Raw genomic sequence first — 24,642 nt, forward strand, 5'->3', positions numbered from 1 at the left:
GGAATAAGGATGCTATCTATCTGTCTCTCTATCTATCTATCTATCTATCTATCTATCTATCTATCTATCTATCTATCTATCTATCTATCTATCTATCTATCTATCTATCTATTTATCCAAGAGTTGTAAGTAGTTAATATAGGCTATACTATGATGCATTATAGTCCATAGTGCCATGAAAAATGGGAAGTTAAGCATGAATTACTAAATGCAACCTCTGTTAAGTAATTCTTGCCAGTGAGTCATACAGACAGACAGACAGACAGAGAGAGAGAGAGAGAGAGAGAGAGAGAGAGAGAGAGAGAGAGAGAGAGAGAGAGAGAGAGAAAACACTTCTTGAGCTTGTGTACATTTGGGTGTGTCCGTCTAAAACGAGGAGGCACCGCAGGCAAATACCCTAGTAATGCTAGTCCCTCCTTCTCAGCTCAGCTCAGCCCAGACCGAACCTGATAAAGTGTTGAGTTTCAAGCGATAGTGGCAATAAAAGTATGACTACTAAAGTTTAACTCAGTGGGGCAAGACGATAAGGGAGGGTCTGTTTTCTCCATTGCCAGGCAATCTGCTGTTCTTCCGCAGTTTGCCTGCAATCTTTGGATCCCGTGCAGTAAAAATATAAATACGGTATACATCGCACTTCATCATGTATCAGCTTATAAGGAAATTCGTGTTCACCGAATCGCATTGTTTGGAGGAGGACAACACGAAAAGTTTCGCGGAGTTGTTTGAGAAGTTGGATGTTAACAAAGATGGGAAAGTGGATGTTTCTGAGCTCAAGACGGGCCTGGCTGCTATGGGCTTCTCTATGGGGAAAGGTGAAGCGCAGGTAATTGCAGTTCACTGGCTCACTGCATCTCTGTTGTTGACTCGCTTTTGTTGTAGATCTGGGGTTTGGGTTCAGTATAAACCCCATAAGCCAATAAACCACGTTGACAGACTGTTGGGTTCCTATATTGTTCGCATGCAAGGGAAATGTACTACTAAGAAAAATCTACCATCTTGTTTGATGCAGTATTGCAGATATTAATACATGCTTCTAAGCTAAACCATTAATAGTAAATACCATAAGTAGTACGTCAAAGATATGATGGGAAATGATGAATTTAGTGCCAGCCCACAACCTCCTCTTCTTCCTCTTCCTCTAGTAATATTTGATGCTATTTAAGTTAGGAGTAAATATAGTCATGCTTTTTATTGCACATAAATATAGTCACCGAACTTAGACTATAGGAAATAACAGACAATAGCTTATTTGCCTCAACAGTCCCCCAACATCTCAGCTGTCATTTCAGATAGGGTTTTCCAATCCTATACAGGTAATGCCATTTCCTGTCTTTTCCATGGAAGTGCACTTAAAGCAGAAGGGTAGGTAAAGACACTCCTGTACGGTTCATGCTGATATTAAACCTACATTCCATTATCCATTGACATTCCTTACCCATTTTGAGACAGCTGATATAACCCCACCTCGCCTAAGCAAATGAGACCCACTGTATCACAGTTCAAAGACAAAGAGTGTGCCAGCAAGCTCATCAGGTCACATAGATACATTGTAATGTTTTTCTTGTTTTGTCCGTTTTGATTTTGGGGAGAAATTTGCCTGAATTTCTGCATTGTACTGAAGTGTGAAGTAGTCTATGATTGCATCTAAATGACAACACTGGGTGGCAGTGTTTTTAAAGTTTACATTGATGTCAGAACAAACTGAGCTGGGTTTGACTGAATATGAAAATGAGGGCTAAAGGTTTTATTTATTTATTAAACCTACTATAAGTTTGAGAAGTCAGTGTTTCCAGAGAATCTGTATGATGTGCGAAATATTAATGTTTATATTATATTTAGGATCGAGTACTCAGTGATGCACATTTTCCAGGAATCTCATGGACTGTGTAATGCTTCTCTCTTACAGAAAATTGTTGCCTCTGGAGACACTGATAAGGATGAAGGGCTGGACTTTGAGGAGTTTTCAAAGTATCTGAAAGAACACGAGAAAAAACTCAAACTGACCTTCAAGAGTCTGGACAAAAATCAGGATGGTAAGATTAAAGTATACTATTAGGTTTTTTGCTCCGTTTCTTTGTGGACTAATCCATTTTAACCATTAAATTCATAGGATCATTTGTACCCTAAAACCACTCTTATGTTAAAGCATCAAGGCATTATAGACAACAATACAACTTTCTGTAAAACTGCCTTGAAACTATGTACAGTGGGGCAAAAAAGTATTTAGTCAGCCACCAATTGTGCAAGTTCTCCCACTTAAAAAGATGAGAGAGGCCTGAGGTGCTATATAAATAAATTTGACCTGAAGTCTTACATCCACTAATCATGCTAATTTAGAGACTGAAACACTTGTCATCGCACCTTCTGCTTTTGTTGATCATAAAATAAACATTAACAACATTAATTGCACATGCAGGTCGCATCGATGCCAAAGAAATCCAGCAGTCACTTAAAGACATGGGCATAAACTTGACAGATCGAGATGCAGAGACGATCCTCAACAGGTACTCCAAAGGCTTGCTCGCACCAAGAAGGAAATGAATGAAAAATTGAATAAAAGTTCTACTGAGTTGTACTTCATTTCATTTATAGCAAAGCAGCCTATAACTCACTGGATAATAAAGATTACGCTCACTTTGCAAAATATTACACGCCTAATACAAATTTCAGTTGCTTTAATGCAATAATAAAGTGATAGCGTTTACTTATAAATGGAATAGAACATTTATGTATAATTCTGCAACACATTAGTGTTGTCAGTGATTAGTAAAGTGCACAGTATGTTTATGCATAGTCTTTGCTTTTGAAATACTCGTGCTTAATCTAATTAGTCCACTGATAAAGTATTGCAGAGTGCAGGGTTTCTTGGGATTTCTATATAGTTATCATGAAGGAAATTATTATGTATGATATACTCATTAGGCTTTAGGATAACTTTATCACATAGGTGACCCTGGACCACAAAACCAGTCATAAGGGTCAATTTGAGGTTTATACATCATCTGAAAGCTGAATAAATAAGCTTTCCATTGATGTATGGGTTGTTAGGATAGGAGAATATTTGGCCGAGATACAACTATTAAAAATCTGGAATCTGAGGGAGCAAAAAAGAAAATTCAAAATATTGAAGAAAATCGTCTTTAAAGTTGTCCAAATGAAGTTCTTAGCAATGCATATTACTAATCAAAAATGAAGTTTTGATATATTTACGGTAGGAAATGTACAAAATATCTTCATGGAACATACATATATTACATAATATCCTAAAAAAATTTGGCATAAAAGAAAAATCAATAATTCTGACCCATACAATGTATTTTTGGCTATTGTTACAAATATACCCATGCTACTTATGACTGGTTTTGTGGTCCAGGGTCACATAGGACATTATAATCCAGATTCACATGTCTTCTCTACTTTGATCCTTTATCCTCCAGTATTGATGCGGATGGAACTATGTCTGTGGATTGGAATGAATGGAGAGAGCATTTCCTCTTCAACCCAGCAGATAACCTGCAGGAAATCATACGCTACTGGAAACACTCAACTGTAAGTTCCACTCAAACATCATATCACATATTGCATACATTACCATCTGATTTGAATCAGGTATCAGTTACGAAGATCACTAGATAGAGTGTAGTCAAACGGTCACATGTCATCGGCCCAGTCAGACGCCCGTTGAGTTGTCTAGTCAGGCACACAGTTCGGTTAGCCCTGTAATCAGCTTGGCCAGCCATTTAGCTGTCAGTGGGAAGGATTGAGGAATCATGGGAAAAGTGTTGAGACCAGGAAGGATAAGCAGTCTCTTAACTGATTACATGTCAAAAGTTAATGAAAGTGGCACAATGTGCAAGACAACTTAGCATCTCTCGCACGCACACGTTTATGTAGTTATATGAATAAGGACATAGTACTATAGACTTACATTGTTTTAAATAAAATTAATTTGAAATGCTACTGATTACCTCTAACATAAACCAAAGCTCTATTTTTCCTATTTAGAATTGAAATAATGCAATGTTTTTGGTTGTCCATTTCTTTTATCTAAAATCTTTTCCGGTTGACTTTAAAATGTCAGACTTAAAATAAGCTTAGGCCAAAAATCACACAGTCACTGGGTGATTTTCTGGTTTTTGAGCAGTGCAGGTTCAGCGCGAGTCATCTCAGCCAATTGCAGCGAAGCTAATTTAAGACTGTCCTGTACTGGGATTAGCCCTGGATGCGCTTGTCATCTGACTGCTGCACTGATGGAAGCGCAGTGAGGTTGGGCAGAGATGAAGAAGTGAATCAGGACTGTAACATTGTGAAGCAAGCAGGTGGAGCAATAGGTCTTCATTGCAGTTGTCAGCGTCCACGGCTGGTGTCAAACGGGCTGGCAGCAGAGTATCAGCATGGCTTTGCTGCAGGAGCACAAGAGAGAATGGCTCATCATTGATTTTGAGGATGAAGAGGCTGTATATGTGATGGATGTAGATATGGTAGGTCCTCTGATCCAAATTATTTCATAGAGGCCAAAGCATTTTTGGCCCACTGAGCTATAGCCCCAATGTTATATATAAAGTGACAACATGAAATAGTTTGATGGTAGAAATTGAGGTATTTTTATTTCTAAACATATTAACAATGGCATAGTTAACAAAAAATCTGTACGTAAATTGATAGTTCATTTACTCACCCTTGTGTTGCTCCAAAATTGTATGACTTTCTTTCTTCTGTGGAACATAAAAGAATATATTCTAAAGAATGTTGGTAACCAAACAGCTTCGGTTCCTAATGACTTCCATTATGTGGACTAAAAATACAGTGGAAGTCAATGGGAACCAAAACTGTTTGGTAACCAACATTCCTTAAAATATCTTCTTTTGTGGAAAAAATAAAGTCATACAGGTTTGGAACGAAATAAGGGCAAGTAAATGATGACAGAATATTCATGTTTGAGTGTACAGTACTATCCCTATCCTTAATAAAATTCATGTCACCTGTGTAAGTCTGTGATGCAGTACTGATATGTTACATAAGATGATGGCATTGATGACATTAGATTACACCAACTTGGATTAGGAGCAAGGTTGTAATTAATTGTCCTTTGCAAATGATCAAACTTCAGGAAGTCAATAGCTAGGCAGTGTGAAAGGTTAAAGGTCACAGTTGAACCAGCAACGAGGGCAATGCACATTCTGCAGCTTTCACAAAGAAACTGTTATATTTCATCTCTGATATTTGCCTATTATCATATTCTTTGCATATTATATGGACAGTTACAAAATGGTAACAGGATATTATTTTCATATTTCAATCCAACACTAAGACAAAGAACCTTTTTTCTCAGAGTTTAAACATTGGTTTGAGCCATAAAAATATGAAATATATTTGACATTAAGTATGGATCAGTGTGGTTTAGTAAGTTATTCTGTAGATTAGAATTGTTGGTTAGTAACTATCTTTACCTCTGTTGTGTGCTAGGTGTTGGATATAGGTGACAGTCTAACTATTCCAGATGAGTTCACTGAGGAGGAAAAGACCACAGGCATCTGGTGGAGGCAGCTTGTTTCTGGGGGCGTGGCAGGGGCGGTCTCTCGAACAGGCACCGCCCCCTTGGACAGAATGAAAGTCTTCATGCAGGTGCAGTTAAACCCACATTTATACTTCAAAATGCTTTTCCTTATCTAATATTTATTTGTTGTAAAATATGCACTCATCCTTAAAACAAGATACATTTACTTGATAATAAAATTGTGTGAAGTAATAAAAAGTATTTTTATGTATTTAATGAAAATGTATCTTGTTTTAAAAAATGTTAATGTAGTTTTATTGGAAAACAAGACAAAATACTGATGAAGAAAATGATTTGGCTGAAATAGTTCAAACTGATTGCTTCAATAATTTATGACCAATTGAAATTTGAATTGTCTGATAAATATTACAATATTTAATGTAATTACCTAATATCTACTTGAATGGCATAATGACAGTAAATGTATTCTTTTATAGGTTCATTCCTCAAAATCCAACAAAATCAGTCTGGTGGGCGGGTTCAAGCAGATGATTAAAGAAGGGGGCGTGGCCTCTCTGTGGCGGGGTAATGGCGTCAATGTCATAAAAATCGCCCCAGAAACTGCAATCAAATTCATGGCATATGAGCAGGTAAGAAAATAGAGAAAGAATATTTCCAGCTTTGTTCTTACATATCTAGTCCAATATGACCAATGTGACACTGAGAAAACCACGTTACCATGAAACCCACAAACATTGAAAACCACTTCCACTTTTGTATTTTTCTTTGCCACAATCTTCCTTTTTATCTTTGAGCGATTATTTTTCCTGGTAAAGCAAAACAACTGATCATATTGGGTGAAATGTCAGTTCCTCAATATTAATTTGTAGATCATGGAACTGTTTTACTGAATAACTGAAATGCTGAAGTGTCTTCCACAAGCAGCGTGTCAGTGAGAGCTATTTTAACAGCAGCCATTCACAAAACCCTGGACTGGTAATCCGGTGTGGAGGACAGAGGATGATTGCAATGGAGAAGATCGCATTTCCTTTACCTAATGAAAAGATTAAACCCATTTCAGTTTTTTGCTCAGCTACGTTTTACATGTTAAATCAGTCTTGCGTAATGTGTTTTGGGTTGTGCTTTAACAGTATAAGAAGCTGCTGGCCAAAGATGGTGGGAAAATCCAGTCACATGAGCGGTTCATGGCTGGCTCTCTGGCAGGTGCGACCGCTCAAACAGCCATCTACCCCATGGAGGTGAGAAAGGAGATCCATGGAGATGGAATATTCTATAGATAGCGTTTTAATGTAGTGTATTGTGGCTCCAGCATTGGCCATTTAAAATGAACTGTAGCCCTCAGTGGCAATAGTGACACATGGTGCACATTTTAAGGTAAATGATTATGATAGTAATATTTAAAAAAAAAAGTGATTTTTGATTGTAGGTAATGAAGACCAGACTTACTCTGAGGAAGACTGGCCAGTATTCTGGGATGTTTGACTGTGCCAAGAAGATTCTGAAGAAGGAGGGAGTGAAGGCCTTTTATAAAGGCTATGTACCCAATATCCTGGGAATTATTCCGTATGCTGGAATAGATTTAGCAGTGTATGAGGTGAGTACAAACTCTGGAACACTGTGAGATACTTCAGGTTTATATAGTTACACTGCATATCTGTTTCTGAATATCATATCAAGTTCATATTTTCAGACTAGGTGTTACACCTCTGGGCATTTTTCAAGTTTTTAGGTTTGTGACCTACTTAAAATGCAGCAGATGTTTGCATATTTGTGTGTAAGATAAATTTCTAAAAGATTTGGCCTTTTTTAAAGAAAATTGGAATGCCATTGGAATATAGTTTGCATTTCAGATAAATCAAAACTTATTTTTTGCTTCAACTGGTCAAAAGTAAGAAAAAACTTTTTTTTAGTCTTATTCTGCTTAAACTGAATGTTTTCTTTAGGTATTAATAAAATAGGTAATCCTTACAGTTGTTTCCCTTATTGATGCTGTTAACTAAAAACTAAAACTGAAAAATTGTTTTCATTAAATGAAATCATGCTGAAGTTAAATAAAATATAAATATTAGATGAAAAACTAAAAAACTAAAAAAACACTTAGGTTTACATGAAAAATAGAAATGTTGCTTTGCCAACTAACTGAAATAAAACATGTTTAGGTTGAAGTACTAAAATGACTGCTAAAACGACTAAAATTTAATTGAAATTAAAATAAATGAAAGCTAACTAGCTCGTAAAAATTACAAAAGCACACAAAATTGCTAAAATTAAAATGAAAACTGAAAATATAAAAATAAAAGCTAAATCAAAACATGAGTAAATACTGTAGTAATATATAAAAATGACTAAACTAACACCGAGTTAAAACAAGAACAAGAAACTAGTGATGCTAAAACTAGTGTGCTATTACCTTTTAAAGGCCTATTTCAAAATACTAATTCTGCAATATGGGACTGATTTGTCTATGCTATCTACTTATACGATGACATACTTTTTTTTTTTAAGTGAAACATGCATAAATGTAATTTTGACTCTTTCTCTCTATACAGACCCTGAAGAACGCCTGGTTGTCCAAGTATGCTAAAGACACTGCTAACCCAGGGGTGCTGGTTCTTCTCGGCTGTGGGACCATTTCTAGCACATGTGGCCAGTTGGCTAGTTACCCTCTCGCTTTGGTCCGCACACGCATGCAGGCCCAGGGTAAATATTCAGACCGGAATATACACGGGATATGTCAATTTTGCACTGTGATTTGCCTGACATTTTTCTTTTATTGTCCCCAGCATCAATGGAGGGATCGGAGCAGGTGTCCATGTCCAAGTTAGTGAAAAAGACCATGCAGAAAGAGGGCTTTTTTGGGCTTTACCGTGGGATCCTGCCCAACTTCATGAAAGTGATTCCAGCTGTCAGCATCAGCTATGTGGTGTACGAGTACATGAGGTCTGGATTAGGCATCTCAAAATGATCAATGTCTTGCATGTTTTTACACGCACAAATTTGAACCACCTTTCTTTGAAAACACCCTCCATGATGGGACAAAATGTTTGTTGAGTAACCAAAGTGTTTCAAATATCACCTCTGGGAAAGAGCAATGATGGTATCTTGTATTGAGGTTGGGGCCCAACCTAATTCATGTTTACATTGATATAGAATTGTACCTTGATTTGTAATTAATGAATTTCTAAAATATTTGACATTCGTCCCTGACCAAATCAATGAAGCCATTGTGAGCCAGTGCACTATAATGTTTTACATTCAGTCTCTGTTTTACAGATAGATAGATAATCGGACAGACCATGGAAATCTGCCTTTTTGCATAAAGTAATTGTACCTAAATATACAGAGTGTAATTTTTTAAGTGAATTAGGTTGGTTACGTTGGGCCGTAGTCTTTACATGCTGCAGTCAGTACTCTTTGTATTTGTTCTGTGAAAACTGCTAAATACATGGTAAAACAAGGACCAGAGAAACAATGCAAAATGGGAACCCACATTATGACATAAAGAGCTAAATGTGCCTTATATAATTTGTTCGATCTCTGTGTGGGTTCCTTTACCCTACATTGGAATTATAATTTTAATTTTTGTGTTGCCTTTATTCCCAATGTTTGCTTATTTTTAGAAACTCTTGTTTATATTAAAGGCTGTATTTTAATACAGTGTGTTCTGATGTCTCATTGCACATTTTATAAAAGAAATTAATACTTTTTAGCAAGAATTCATTAAATTGATCCAAAGTTACAGTAAAGACATAATTTTATAAATGATTTCTATTTCAAATATGCTGTTCTATTGAATTTTCTATTTATCAAAGTTTTTTTTTCCAAAATATTAAGCACGACTGTTTTCCACATTGGTAAAAGGAAATGTTTCTTGAGTACCACATCAGCATATTAAAATGATTTCTGAAGGATCATGGGACACTTAAGACTGGAGTAATGATGCTGAAATTTCAGCTTTGTCATCAGAAATGAAATACATTTTAAAATATATGAAAACATAAAACAGTTATTAAAGTTGAAACAGAATTTATTTTAAATATGTTGGAATAATGTAAACATTACAACGCGATAAGGTCCAACTGAATAGCCATCCCTTGTAACAGCATGTAGTAAATGACAAAAAGATTAAATACTTGGGAATAGTTAACTGAACTGGCTTATTCAACTCTTGACACAAAAGCTGGATTTCTCAGTGTGTGTTGAATGCGGTTGGATTCAATTAGACAAAGCAGCAAGTAGTTCTGAATAACTACAGTAAATTGTACTGTATAGTACTGCAGAGGAATGCTTCCTGATAAAAGCTTTTGAGTATGTAGTCACTGATGCTGCTAATATGCATGACATATTAAGCATGTCTTATAGTCATTTTTTTTATTAAATATCCAAAAACCACTAGAACAGTGTTATATATTTTGCTGACTTGTGTACTTACATTATCCCAAATGTTTCGAAGAATGTTTAAATCCAGAGAAATAAGCAATTTTATTGTGTCGCCTGCTAATGACGTCATAACCCCTCGATTTCCGGTTTTGTTTTGTAGAAAACATGGAAACACCAAAGACGCTTTAATATGTTATGCGTTTTATTAGACAGGTGACGACCGCACAGAGTAGCATTATAACAGAACTTTCAAACGTATCTAGTATGATAAAACAGCGGAAGCGGTCGACTGTGGCATAATAAAAGCTCCGCTGCTTTTGAGCCGTGTGTCGCGCTCGTTCAGCGGCCTCGTTTCCCTTCAACGGCTTTCAGCCTCACCCTGCTTCATTCTACTACGTTAATAAATCATTAGCTCATCCATGAACATGATTTCTGCCCGAGTCCCATCGGATTGCATCGGCTGTGGGGATGAAGACGACAACTCCCATGATTCCACACTCAGTCACTGCGTCATCAAACTACGCCTTTGCGTCTTTGTTTATTTTAAATACGCGCCCTCTAGCGGCGAAAATTACATATTGTGCCTTTAATATGTGGAGTAACCTGGGAGTAACTGTATTGTGCCATCTGCTGGTGTAAAGACGTATTATTAAACAACAATTAGGACAGTTGTATGAAGAAGTTAAAATATTCTTTTAGATTTTTGTGCCATTAAGACATAAATATTGTTAATATAATCAAGAAATACAGACAAAAATACACGATGAGACATGTACGATTCCCTTTTTATTAAATTGTCCCTTTTTGTTTTGAGTTTCCTCCTCACCTTTCCCTGAAATATACATGCATTACCCATTAACAACCCTTACTCAATTTACATTAGCTCACAAAGGGAAATTTACAATCAAATTGCATTGCTACTAATATTTTAAATGAAATTCCAAAATTACAAACCTCTCTGAGAATTATTTGATTGTCATAGAACATTGAGTGCAAGGTTGACTTGAATTGACCCATGGCTCTCTTTTGTCATCATGCATGCCTGACCTAATGACAGCAGCAAACAGGTGTCTCATAAACAAATAATACATCATATACAAAGCAAACAAAATGGCACCAGATCATTACACATATACAGCAGAAACCCCAGGACTTCTTGCACTATTGTGGAATACTGAAATACTGCAAATGACAGTGTAATTCGTGTGGTTCATGCAAGAGCAACAGGCTTTCAAACATACATACACAGTTAGAACAGTAAACCTATGCATGTGTAGCGTTGTCTCACAATTTACAATTTGCTAAATTGTCTGCAATGTCTGACAAAATAGTTATCTAACTCAGTAATGATAACTCAGTAACTTGAGATAATGTTTCAAGTGAGTCTTTTTTTATCTCATGGGAACCAGTTTACAGACATTGCAAGCCTATTATAAAAAAGAACAAACAAAAAACATTGCAAGCCTATTATAAAAAAGAACAAGAAAATAAAAATAAAACACAAACCAAGTAACAAAGTAAATGAAAACAAAAAAAGTGAAAAACAAAAACCAAACCAAAAAAGCAAAACAAACAATAAAACAAAATAAAGATAGTCCATTAAGAAGAACTGATGCAGCAAATAGAAAAATAAAGCACTGATTTTTTTCTTCCATTTTTTGGACCAAAACCAAAAACTAATTTTAAAAAATACTCTCCAGTACAGGAAAATTATACATCAAAAAGCATAAAAACAGTAAAAAAATAAATAAAAAAAAACAATAAAAGAAAGAAAATTAAAGGAAGAAAATGAAATTAATGGAATAAAAAAAATGTACATTAGGTTTAATGGGACAAAACACAGCAGAGGGTTAGGTCATTACAAGCAATAGACTCAAGCTTTGGCAATAACACAAAACAAACAAACAAACATCTCTCTTATTGGGATATTCCAATTTCAAGACTTCAGTAGCAGGCAGGTTGAATATTGCACCATCGGTCTTCAGCTCGTCCCTGGGGTGACTTTCATTTACAGTGTAGCAGGTCTGGCTGGTAGCACAGTATAATTGCACATTAATTGTGTTGCTGGTTCAATATAAACCCTAACACCAAACGCAAACCAATAAGATGTTACTTTGGTTGAATACATGATTGCTAATCCAAACATCTATAATACTAATCTAGTCAAATACAACTTTGAGAGCTTTTTGGTGGTTCTTATGTAGTAAATAAAGCTAACTGATAGATCTAGAATGATAGATCTATTCTACACAGGACATCTAAAGCATCTTGGGGTGAAATAATACGACTCTGATTCACTCAGAAAGAAGGAGAGACAGCAGCACTCAGTCTGGAGTCAGTTCTGCAGTACATCTGTAGGAGGCGCTGTGCCGGCCACGAGGCTGCCATTGATTTGTGCTGATCCTGAGTGTGAGGGGTCAGGAAATTCCAACCAAGAGAGGAGGCATGTTGGAGGGCGGCTCCTGAGACCTCACCTGAACAAAGAGTGACAGCAAGAGTCAGATAAGAAGATTACAATCACTAATACTGAACTGTGCCATTAGAGGACAAAGCAAATGTTCTTTTTTAGATTATGCACAAACAAATAAACAAAAAACTGCTTCTGTAGTTTCACTCCAAGCCAAGAGAGGGCAGCATACTATGTGATGACTATGTTATTATAAAAGAGCTGACATACATGATAAATTCCCATCTGATCAACTGGATTCCCCTCAGTTTAGGTGGAGGACACTTCATGCTGATGGTCAGACGTCTGGTTGCGTGACATTAGGTCAGGCATGCATGTGTTGCTAGACAAACACATACACACTAACACACACGTATACCCAGAGCGCAGTACCTCTATCAGACCAGGAAGGAGTGGATGAAACCGAATAGAAGGATGAAGGGAGAGGGGTGCAGCCTAGAGAGGCAATCTTGAGTTCATTCTTCTGGAATAACTCAGAAGACATAGAAATACACAGGAGAAGGAAAATAACCCAGTGAGAAAGAACCGGAGATAGAGCCTTTAATCGTCTGATGGAGGGTTGTGCCGATAGACGATAATATTGTGTATCAATGATAGTCAAGAGATATTGCGTGTGGTTGATGCCTTTGATGATATCAAGACAATTATTATTATTATTATTATTAGGTTAGTATTGTTATCTAATTAATATTAGGGCTTATTTGTCCCATTATATTTTTTACACGTTTTACAGCATTGCACGTTATAACCAATCACACACGATTCTGTAGAACTTATGAATAGAATAGCCAATCAGAGGCATTCAGATGAGTTATCGCTGAAACACCAGAATTTTGTTGTTGAGTGTGCACGCTTGCTGACTGAATTCTGCTCTCTTGAACTCTCTCGTCATAAACAACAAGTGTAGTTTACTGTACGAACAAGTTGATATAAGACAAGTTATTTAATTATTGAGTTAAATTGTGTTTCTGGGGCCCACCACCGTTACAATGTACGTACGAAGTAAGTATAAGAGATAGCTTCACTGAATATAACAGAAGTGTTTTTTAAAATGCATTAACTCAAGCTAGACTGAAGTCAGTGATGATGTGTTATGATCATGTAAATGTTCTTTGCTCGTTTTCTGTAGCTGCTGTTTGAGTAACTGAGGAAATGTAAGCATTATAATTAGTAACTTACAATAGTTTTTATTAAATTGTGATCATGTTAAATATAAATTCAGTCATATTAAAAATATTTTATGACATGACATCCATTTGCTACTTGACTAAAAGTATAGTATAATGTGTAGTTAATAGATTACACTAACATTAAGCTGCTTTTAGTCTGACCCTGGACTTGGTTCCCTCTCCGGCAATTAAACTACGCAAGTAAATGTGACCCTGGAGCACAAAACCAGTCTTTAAGTCGCTGGGGTATATTTGTAGCAATAGCCAAAATACATTGTATGGGTCAAAATTATTGATTTTTCTTTTATGCCAAAAATCATTAGGATATTAAGTAAAGATGTTCCATGAAGATATTTAGTAAATTTCCTACTGTAAATATATTAAAACTTAATTTTTGATTAGTAATATGCATTGCTAAGAACTTCATTTGGACAACTTTAAAGGCGATTTTATCAATATTTAGATTTTTTTGCACCCTCAGATTCAAAATTTTCAAATAGTTGTATCTCGGCCAAATATTGTCCTATCCTAACAAACCATACATCAATGGAAAGCTTATTTATTCAGATGATGTATAAATCTCCATTTAAAAAAATATGACTGGTTTTGGGGTCCAGGGTCACAAATAATTGAATAAATTAGCACAATGATATTGTGTATCGGCGATCTCAGAGGCTGACGATAGGATGATGTGACTATGGAGCGTATCGCCCAACACTAATCTGGGCTACACATATTTGAGTGTGTAACAGGGGAAACTTGTTTTACAAATAGAAACATGCCTGAGGTTGTAAAAGAAATGCATGTTTGAATGATAGAAAAGACTCACCTCTAGATTTGAGCGAGCTTGTTTCAACACATCTCGTGTTCTTGACACTAGAAATAAATGAAAATAAAGTGAAGAGAAGAACAATAAACATCAACAAAGAGAACACAGAAGAGATTAACTCACATTGACTGACAATGAATTGCTCCATGCTGTCTTTAGTGCGACTGGACGTCCTTAGATTCTCCATCGTGTCCCTGAGAAGCTGCTCTTGTTCTGACAACTTGCGCCTCAGTGCGACAACCTCTTTTCTCAAAGGCTGCTCCTACACAAACACATTTATAAGAAACCTTTAGGATTACAAAAATAACCAACATTCAGCGTGATTTTATTCATGGTTTAATTATGTAAATGGGCGCTACTGAAAACTGTCGCGGTCAGCGTGAATTTCTCTTAACAGGTGCATGCAAAATTATGTCTTGGGAGCACAAAAGTGGGTCTTGTTTCCAAGACCTATTGTAAGAACTGCAATGTTTCTCTAAGTGCCCTCTAACCTTTTTGAGCTGCTGGGCCGAGGCCTCAGTGCTGGGCAGAGCCGCCCTCCAGAACATTCTTAAGAGAGAGCTTGTCTCCTCCAGAATCTGCTTCAGTGTCTTAGTGCTGGTGTGCAAGTTCCTCATATAACCCTGTAGAGAGAGAACGCATGTCAATGACAATTCATTTGGAATATTCAAACTTTTTAGCAAGTTACCGTTTTCAATTTCAGGAAAACATTACATTAAATATAGTAAGTGCATTTATTTAAATTAAAAATGATTACACCTGTTTATATGAAAATTAAATAAAAGGAAATATTTAGTTTAGTTTATTAAAGCACAAAATATTTTTTTATATTCAGTCTGTTTAATCTAATGTGTTAATTTAGTATGATTAATTATATTTAAATATGAAAAGACAGATCTGACAGACATGTACATAAATTAACAATTAAAATAATACTACAAATCTACATTCTAAAATTGTGATGTGTTTATGTTCAATTATATGAAAATACAACTATATACTGATTTCTAAAACCACTTTTTGTGACTATTTAATTTGACTCATCTTCTGCAATACAATCTTAATTTAAGGGGTTTTCTCAGCAAATATTGATATATATACCACTGGTTCCCCTACTTTTTATCAGCTGAACCCCTTTAACTTACAATATATTTGAAATATAATTTTTTTTTCAATAATTTTTAAATGTATTTGCATCTTCCTGGTTCTCTAATGTTGCTTAATGTTTAAATAAAATATTAACTTTTTTAGTGAGAAATATTAAATTTTTTATGTTTTTATTTTTAAAATATTTATTTAAATTTTTAGTTTTTTAATCATCAGCTTTTCCCCAGATAAATGCAATTAATTTGATTATTTTGATAAATTAATCATCATACCATGCAATTAATTTAATTCAAATTTTAATAATTTGACATTCCTGCTAAAGAAATACATATCTCTGAATTATCCCTCCACTCATTATTACACCAGCCTTTCATCTTAAATCAGATCTATATTCTGACCTCTGGTAGGTTAGGTGCTTCTGTGCTGGACTGCAGTGCTGCTTCTATCTTGCGGATGACAACCTTCCCTTCCAGTAGCTGCTGCTGCAGGGCACTGAAGTCATCCACATGACCAATCATATGACACCCAGTCTTGCAGGCGAAGGAGCCGTCAGGGGCCTCAGCCTCCAGAGCTCCAGCACCAGACCTAGAGGAGTCTAATCAGAAGACACGCATTGTTTAATTAGTTTTCTGTGTCTTGCACTTATTTGAGTGAATTTTATCTCACCACTAGCAGAAGACTTTGGCTCATCTGTTTCCACAGCTGTTGAAGCATGGCTGGAGAACCCTGCATCTCGAACAGGAGATGGTGATTGGTCTACAGCAGACAGTGAGACCAGGTTAAATTAAAATATTTATAAATATGTCAAAATGCATCCACAAACGTGCAAATTAAAGTTATGATTGATTATTATAATTAGTTGTCTCACCGTGGAAGAGCTGTTTCCTGGCTGAAGGACGGGGCATACACTGGTCCAGCCTCTCTCTCAGCTGCTGCTCCAACAAATGTATGTTAGACTCTCGCTCTCGTAGGTCAAAGGTCAAACTCAATCCTGAGCCTACAGCAGTAGAGGGCACAAGACCTTTTAATACTCTGCTTTTACAATCCAAAGCTGATTGCACAAGACTTTAGCTGTAATTGTTCCATCTAACACAAATTTCAGTCATTTTAAAATATAAATTTATTTGTAGGGCAAAATGAGCAATATTTGATGGCTTTGATTGCGTTTCAGACAGGTGCACTTGTTTCTTACCCGTGTTGCTCTCAGTAGTGCCACAGACTCTCTGATACACCTGTAGTTCACACTGCAGCGTGTGCACTAGACATTGACACTCACTCAGCTGCTGCTGGAGAACACTCACTTCATGCTGTAGCCTGTTTACATATGTATATACAGTAATATTAATCAATGCAGTCTGCCACATTTTTGTCAAGAGTCAAATCTCAAAATATTGTAGTCTGACACTGTACCTGGTGCTGTTGTCCAGACTGTTCTGTTTCTCTTGTTTGAGCTGTAGTACTGCCTGAGCCTGCTCTCTAACCTGAGACTGCAACCATCTGCACTGATCCGCCCACTGGTCCGCCTCTAGCTCTGCCTGCTTTAACTGGCCACGCCCAGACAGAACCACCTCTCTCAGCCGCTCCATCTCTTTACTGCCATCTGCATGTGAAACAGACACAATACCTTAGCTATAACTGAAAATGTTTAATAATATATATTTTTTTTAATTTCCAAGATGAATGCCTATACAGAATGAATACTGTATGAACTAAGCTATATTACTATTCCATTGTCAACACTGACAAGAAAATATGCTTAATCATTTACATCTAATGCACCTAAAGTTGCTGTAGTACTACTGATAGCATTCCTTATGAACATAGCAGGACTAAGATCTTACCTGTCCTGACCTGCTGGAGTTGGGTTTGCAGGGCGTGATTTTCCTCTTTCAGCACTCGAATCTCATTGGACAGTTGAGTGACAGAATCAAGGCCTTGGATATAGATGTTAGTGGGCGCTCCCCCTGCTAGTGGAAGGTAGGAGAAAATATAAATACATTTGAAACAGACAAGCAAAAACACATACAAGTATTACAACATAAACACACTGATTGGGTTAATTTGATTGTGTGAATCTTTGACCTCGCCCAGAGGAGGCCAGTCTCTCCTCCAGCTGTTGTCTCAGACGGTCATTGGTCTGGATAGAGTCTTCTAGACGCCGTCTGAGAGTGCGGATCTCTCTTAAATGTTCTTCCATTAAGTCTGTGCCTAAAGCATTGAATAAAAAAAGCAGGATAAGTTCTACAAAACATTATATATGACAACAATATGTTAACATTATAATTAACTCTGAGATTTAACCTGTTTGGCCTGACTGATATCCAGAGGAACCAGAGGACACGTCTCCATACGTGCCTGGTCTTAAAGGTCTTGGGCCATACATCATATCCCACATTGCACTGCTTTCCAGAAGGCTTGCCCCTGATTTCATAGCGGGACTGGTGTGCTGGCTGCTGAAAGGTGACTGTTCGAAGGCATGATGGGATAGTGGGTGTAAGCTGCTATGGTCAGGCTGAGTATGGGAGCCCGGTGCAAATGCAGGAAGGGCTTTGATCTGAGGACCATGGTAGCCTGTACCAGGATAAGAAAACATTATTGGAGACAATGTAAAAAAAAAAGTGAGTATATAAATTACTAGTCAAAGCATTTGGGGCTCACCAAGACTGCATTTATGTAATCAAAAAGTACAATAAAACATTAATATTGTAAAATAGTATTACAATTTAAAATAATGGTTTTCAATTTTTTTTATATTTTAAAATGTAATTTATTCCTGTGATGGTAAAGCTGAATTTTCAGCAGCCATTACTCCATCACATGATCCTTCAGGAATCATTTTAATATGCTGATTTGGTCAAGAAACATTTCTAACTGTTATCAATGTTGAAATATCACAAATATTTTTGTGAAAACCGTTATACATTTTTTTTAGGATTCTTTGTTGTATAGAAAGTTAAAAAGAACAGGATTTATTTAATCTGGTTGTAAAAATTACTGTCACTTTTGATCAATTTAATGCATTCTTGCAGAATATAAGTATTAATTTCTTTAAAAAAAAAAGTTTTTACTGGACAAATACAGATTAAGCAAATGATTTATGCATGCATATTAGTGATTCAACTTTCAACACATGCATATTGCATTATTGACTTAGGTTTGTTTGACAAAAAGTTTGTTAACTTCTATATTCTTTATTCATTCTCTGACTTCTATTTGGCAATAGCATTATTCCAATTAAGGGTTCAAATCTTGCTGATACTGATTCAGTGACACAATTAGTATGAATCATTCTGTGCCACACACACTCAGATGCAGGCTCACTGTTTCCAAGCTGTCTCTGGAGCATCTGAAGCTCTTGGTGAACCTCTGCCAGTGAAAATCCCCCACCATAAGGGTGACGGGTTCTCAAGGGTTGAGTTTGAGGATCAAATACAGGTGGAGAAGACATTTGAGGACAATGGAGAGCGGTGGAGAAAGAAAAGGAGCTGGACAGAGGTACAGTAGAGAGGCCTGATGGGAGCACACATAGAGAAACAGCTACAGATACTTCATTGAGTGAGACTTTGTATGCCTAGAAGCAGGCTACAGCTGGTCTATGGAATAAACAAAAACTTTCAATTCACTATTAATCTGAAAAAAAAAGAATACACACTACCGTTCAAAAGTTTGGGGTCGGTAAGTTTTTTTAATGTTTTATGAAAATCTCATGCTCACCAGGGCTGCATTTATTTGATCAAAAATAAAGTAAAACAGTAATATTTTGAAATATTATTGCAACTTAAAATAACTGCTTTTTATTTTAATATATTTAAAAATGTAATTTATTCCTGAGATGCAAAGCTGAATTTTCTGCAGCCATTGCTCCAGTCTTCAGCATCACATGATCCTTCAGAAATCATTCTAATATGCTGATTTGGTGCTCATGATCATCTGGTATTTCAAATAAAAACAGCATAAACAGCAAGAAATCTTTTGTAAATGTTATTACTGTCACTGAATAAAAGTTTTAATAAAAAAAACCCTGATCCCACATTTTTGAATGGCAGTGCACATAAAGATAAAATAACATTGTTATGAGAGATACTAAAAAGGGCATGTGTGATTTGGTACCCCACACTCTTCCTACCTGTCTGTGCCTGGGCTTCCATTGGCCTATGTGGTGTGCAGTGCATGCTGGGACAGGTGTTTGGGGACTGGTGGCTGTGCGATGAAGTGATAGATGGAGGATTGGATGGATGTAATGAGGCTGAGCCTCTATGATCACGTGAGTCTAAAACAAAACAGGTGGACAATGAAAAAAGGTGGATGAGAAACTAACCTGAAGAGGACATGATAAAATATAGAAATATGATGATGTTAAACTCAAAAACCTGTGGCACTTCTTGCTGCCTCCTCTTGGCCATATTCGCTGGCAGCATCTAGTTCGGAGCACAGCTCTAGATCCTCATTGGTTGAGCCGTGGTCATCTGATACAAAAGAGGTCCCGTCTGATTGGTCGGTGGTCACAGAGAGGGCATGGCTGCTAGTAGGCGTATCCGATCGTTGATGCTGGTCAAGTTTGGAGCGTAACGACTCGATGAGCTTGTCTTTCTGTTGTAGCTCCTTACTTAGCCTGAGAACAGACAAAAATGACATTTAGCACTGTTTGTATTAAAATGGAGCTAATCTTCCTCCATGAGATGATGGTGAGAGACCACTGTACGTCTGTAAGCCAATCAGAAGATATCTGATGTTTAATGTACAGTATAGTTAAAAGGAGCAGTGACTTTGGACCAATCAATTTTCACGATGGACAGGGCTACACTCTTAAAAATAAAGGTGCTTCTCGATGCCATAGAAGAACCTTTTTGTCTAAATGGTTTCATAAAGAACCTTTAACATCTGAAGAACCTTTCTGTTTCACAAAAGGTTCTTTGTGGCGAAATAAGGTTCTTCAGATTACAAAAACGCAAGAAAGAGATGGTTCTTTAAAGAACCTTTGACTGAATGGTTCTTTGTGGAACCAAAAATGGTTCTTCTATGGCATCGCTTAAAGAACCTTTTGAAGCACCTTTATTTTTAAGAGTGTACCCAGCAGCAGAAATAGAAACCAAGTGATCAACAAAACATCCTGTTGCTTAATGTAGTCATGGCTAGTTACTCTGGTTATTACAAAAACAAACAATGAGCACAATCTGCAAACACAAGATATCTGTAATTATATTGTCAGAATATAACCAAAATTCTCACTTTTCAGAATTCATTCAAAACAGTAGTAATGTCTTATGATTACTTTTGTTAAAGTGCCATACATGTGATGAAGCAATTGTGTCACGCTTCTCCTTTTCTGTAAGTCAAAACCGCAAAACTAATAATTGTAAATGTCAGGGTCTGATAAAAGTGAGTTTTTGGTTTATTATGCTTATGTGGATACAAATTAAGCATGTTGTACATGCAAATTGTCACCATATTCTGTTTGCCACGTGCCAGGTGTTTTCCAGCATGCTGGGCATTAGGCTAATTTTGTACCCACAATTCATTCCAAGCTGGATTAATTAGGACCTGTTTTTGTTTTGTCAGAGCCAAAACACACACACACACACAGTAGTCCTACTAGTGTGTGCCACCTCTCTCACATGTACTCCTTCTCCAAATCTAATATCTTTCAGCTACATGCACACACAGTCATATGCACCAAAATGTAACACGACCAACACCAACCAAAATAGACCTGTCTTCTAAGACAACATCCTGATTGTGAACATCCTGCGACTGATTTTAAAACGCTCAACATAATAGCGCACCTCATGTAAAATGCACAGAAAACTGTGTTTGCCCAGATTGTTTTAAAAAATCATTAAAAAGTTTGGGGTCAGTAAGATTTTTTTTTTATTTGGAAATAATTTTTTGCTTTTATTCAGCAAGGATGTGTTATCAAACGTGAAAGTAAATACATTTATAATTCTAAAAATAATTTCAATTTCAAATAAATTATATTGATAATTATATTGATATTGACAAATACAGGTGCATCTCAATAAATTAGAATGTCATGGAAAAGTTCATCATTGATAATTATAACATTTTTCTTAAGCATTAAATTAGCATATTAGAATGATTTTCGAAGGAACATGTGACACTGAAGACTATAATAATGGCTGCTGAAAATTTAGCTTTGCCATCACAGGAATAAATAAAAATTTTAAGTATTTTAAAACAGAAAACAATTGTTTTAAATTGTAATAATATTTTACAATATTACTGTTTTTACTGTATTTTTGATCAAGTAAATGTCTTGGTGAGCACAGAAAACTTCTTTCAAAACCTTTAAGAAGTCTTACCAACTCCAAACTTTTAAATGGTAGAGTACAAAAACACAAATATTGTTTTAAATAGTTAAGTTGTATGATTAAAAAAAAATAAGTAAACCTACACCTATAAAACACCCCAAAGGTCTTACTTCTCCATCTGTCTGTGCAGCATTCTTTTCTCCCTTTCTGTCTGCTTCTTGAGAATGGCCAACTCTCTCTTCTGCGCCTGCCATTCCCACAGAGAGAAGGAAAAGAGGGAGTCGCGGTACAGGGGGCTGCTTTTGGACAGCATGGACCTCCATAGCGGAGCCATGGCCCCCCGACCTGCCTGAGCCCTTATGCTCCCTTGAGACCTGGTCACAGCCACTTCATCCTGACCTTCCAAACTCTCGACTGGCTGGGAAACACAGAGGAGCAAGTCAGGGGCCGCAGGACCGGCAGCCGACGTAGTGCCTGTCAACTGGGTCTCTGTGATAACTGGGTTGCGATCATTCGTGTGACAAAGGCTGGGGGGTTTGCCCAGATTGCAAGGAGTGATGGGGGAGGAGTTGGGAATCTCCAGCAGGCAGTTGGATGACGAGCAACACAAATCCCGAGATTACAAATCCCAAGTGCTGAGAGACAGACCTGTTTATTCCCAACCACAACAGATAGTTTTAATACATCCACAAACGCAAAAATACCAAACTGTTGTGACATCCAGCGTGGTCTGGACTTTCCAAACTTCTCTTCCTTTTCAAGTCCTTGCTGGACAACAGATCAAACACATCCTTGTGGAACTAATAATCACAAACTCAACTTGAAATTCCTCAAGTCCCAATTTCAAAGAAACAAAAGCCGCCGATGTTGAATGTTCAGTAAGTCCTTCTTCTCAGAGACCAGTTCCTCTGTGCTTTTCTATTTATTCCCAAAGGAGGAAAAGGGTAATCAGAGTGTCTTCCTGAAACGTAACGTCCTTCCCCATGAGCTCTCAAACACAACAAACCCTCATGGTGAAGTGTGCGTGTGTGTGTGGTCCTTGCCGTTGGGCTGATGTGTTCCTCTGTGCATAAACAGGGTGCTTCAGTCAAAAGAGACACATCTGTGTTCCAATAAACAAACATAAAGCATATCCAATCTATTATATGCTTATAAAATTAGGACATCTAAATCAACTTCTCTTGTAAATCATCACAAAACAAAACAGAACATGTCCTTATTGTTGCTCATGATAAAAGATGCTTCTTATTTCTGCATGGTGTCGTATCCGTAACCATCCAAAAGGAAAACCAAACAGAAAATCCACTTCCATAGGCAGGTTAATATGAATATTCTGTCATCCCTCCTCTTCTGGCATTCAGTCACTCTCTTCTTTCACATGGCCTCGCAAGTGGTCTTCTCCTTCCACCGTCTTCTCATCTTTATCGCTCTCTCTTTCTTTCTCTGTCTAGCTGCCTCTGACCTATTTCACTCATGAGGTTTTAATAACTTAACCTGATTAGTGCTGGAGTCAACACCCAATCCAGAGCCGGGTGTTCACAGCCAGCTACCAACCATGTGACAGCTCTGTCCCAGGGCATTGTTCACAAGAGGACACAAAAACACACATAAAACACATAGGACATTGACCCGATGCAAATCCCCCTCCGTTTTCTCTCAATTACAAGCCCCAGCTAAATGAGCTGACTGGCAACAAAATACGGTTAAATCCAGCAGTGCATCTGGTTGGCCATCTGCGCACCCTTTCACTCTCTTTCACCTCATTAAAGGCGGCAATATTAGAGACAAACAGAGACATTTCCACAAGGAGATTACACACTGGAAATCATCCTTTTCTGGCTGTGAGCTTCCATTACAACAGAGCTATGAAGGAAATAAGGGACGAGGACGTGACGTGCACTACCAGATCAGCAAAGAAGGTTTTAAACTGCAATTAAAACCATTAGGAAGATCACAGATCGACTGTGATGCAAGATGTGAATGATCATACTGGTTAAATGGTCCCTTAGAAAATATTCATGATTTGGTGCAACAGGGATGGGAATCATTAAGAACTTAAAGGTGACATATCATGAAAATCTGACTTTTCCAGGTTTTAAGTGCTATAATCAGGTCCCCGGTGCATCTACCAACCAAGGAAACGTGAAAAAGATTAACCCAGTCACTTTGTTTTGGAAAGCCTCTTTCTGCAAGCGTCTGAGAAAACGAGCGCGTCTGATTTCACTCCCTTGGTGATGTGGCAAAGGGATCTCATTATAATATTACCTCCCTTTAATCTGTAAATTTCCACCCACGGCGCCATCATTTTGAATGATGAACACTGAACACTGTTTATAGTCCCAGCCTCAGAGGAGTCAAGAGAGCAGTGGATTTATTGATTTATTTACTTTATATTGCTGCTGCCACACAGATCTAAAATAAACAAGCAATTTATTTCCCAGTTGTTTACCTTCACAGACATAACTGAATGTTTTTGTAACTCGTGTGTTTTTAACGTAAAATTATGTGTGAATGAGAACTTAGTTTAGTACTCACATGCTGTGACAGCCGCTTTCTGTCCGTGTGCTTCGGATGTGTGCGCTCAGAAAACCGTATATCTGAAGTTTAAACTCATATATGGTTTAAAACGCATGATTTCAGCGCGATAAACACAGGGTTCGTACACATTTTTACCAATACATTTCCATGACTTTTCCATGACTTTTGAGACAATATTCATGACCTAAATATTCCATTATTTTACAATAAGAATAAAAATCTGTTCAAATTATCATAGCACATGTTAACTAAAATGAATTACTATTAATGCTACTCATTTGCTTTCTTGTTTTAGTAATAAGTACAAGCTGCAACTGCGCCAGACCTTACTCCACATTTCACATCACTGAATATTATCATTTATT

The 24,642-nt window shown here is 36.9% G+C and overlaps 2 protein-coding genes across 10 annotated transcripts in view; one reads left to right on the forward strand and one right to left on the reverse strand.

The window, feature by feature from the left end:
• Positions 1 to 366: 366 nt before the first annotated feature.
• Positions 367 to 9,178, forward strand: slc25a24 (solute carrier family 25 member 24). The gene is made up of 10 exons (XM_016235639.1): positions 367 to 823; positions 1,907 to 2,033; positions 2,417 to 2,504; positions 3,438 to 3,549; positions 5,467 to 5,625; positions 5,995 to 6,147; positions 6,649 to 6,756; positions 6,945 to 7,112; positions 8,068 to 8,218; positions 8,302 to 9,178. Exons 1-10 carry the CDS (start codon positions 641 to 643, stop codon positions 8,481 to 8,483), a joined length of 1,431 nt encoding a protein of 476 aa, XP_016091125.1. The 5' UTR covers positions 367 to 640; the 3' UTR covers positions 8,484 to 9,178.
• A 2,514-nt stretch (positions 9,179 to 11,692) lies between these two features.
• Positions 11,693 to 24,642, reverse strand: part of pde4dip (phosphodiesterase 4D interacting protein) — a 67,382-nt gene continuing 54,432 nt past the window's right edge. For 4 of the 9 annotated variants that reach the window (XM_016235743.1, XM_016235745.1, XM_016235739.1 and 1 more), the window contains 16 exons: positions 19,841 to 20,082; positions 19,597 to 19,740; positions 18,792 to 18,980; positions 17,772 to 18,041; positions 17,553 to 17,678; positions 17,312 to 17,437; positions 16,881 to 17,070; positions 16,663 to 16,784; positions 16,339 to 16,467; positions 16,137 to 16,226; positions 15,869 to 16,065; positions 14,855 to 14,986; positions 14,487 to 14,625; positions 14,364 to 14,410; positions 12,738 to 12,828; positions 11,693 to 12,372 (listed from right to left, as the gene is read on the reverse strand). In XM_016235743.1, coding sequence (XP_016091229.1) covers positions 12,197 to 12,372; positions 12,738 to 12,828; positions 14,364 to 14,410; positions 14,487 to 14,625; positions 14,855 to 14,986; positions 15,869 to 16,065; positions 16,137 to 16,226; positions 16,339 to 16,467; positions 16,663 to 16,784; positions 16,881 to 17,070; positions 17,312 to 17,437; positions 17,553 to 17,678; positions 17,772 to 18,041; positions 18,792 to 18,980; positions 19,597 to 19,740; positions 19,841 to 20,082 — 2,410 coding nt within the window. In that variant the 3' untranslated portion in view covers positions 11,693 to 12,196. The remainder of the gene's footprint in view (positions 12,373 to 12,737; positions 12,829 to 14,363; positions 14,411 to 14,486; positions 14,626 to 14,854; positions 14,987 to 15,868; positions 16,066 to 16,136; positions 16,227 to 16,338; positions 16,468 to 16,662; positions 16,785 to 16,880; positions 17,071 to 17,311; positions 17,438 to 17,552; positions 17,679 to 17,771; positions 18,042 to 18,791; positions 18,981 to 19,596; positions 19,741 to 19,840; positions 20,083 to 24,642) is intronic. The other 5 variants (XM_016235738.1, XM_016235740.1, XM_016235741.1 and 2 more) reach the window with 5 other exon arrangements.

Source organism: Sinocyclocheilus grahami, unplaced genomic scaffold (genome assembly GCF_001515645.1).
Source record: "Sinocyclocheilus grahami isolate Dianchi unplaced genomic scaffold, SAMN03320097.WGS_v1.1 scaffold473.1, whole genome shotgun sequence".
Taxonomy (NCBI): domain Eukaryota; kingdom Metazoa; phylum Chordata; class Actinopteri; order Cypriniformes; family Cyprinidae; genus Sinocyclocheilus; species Sinocyclocheilus grahami.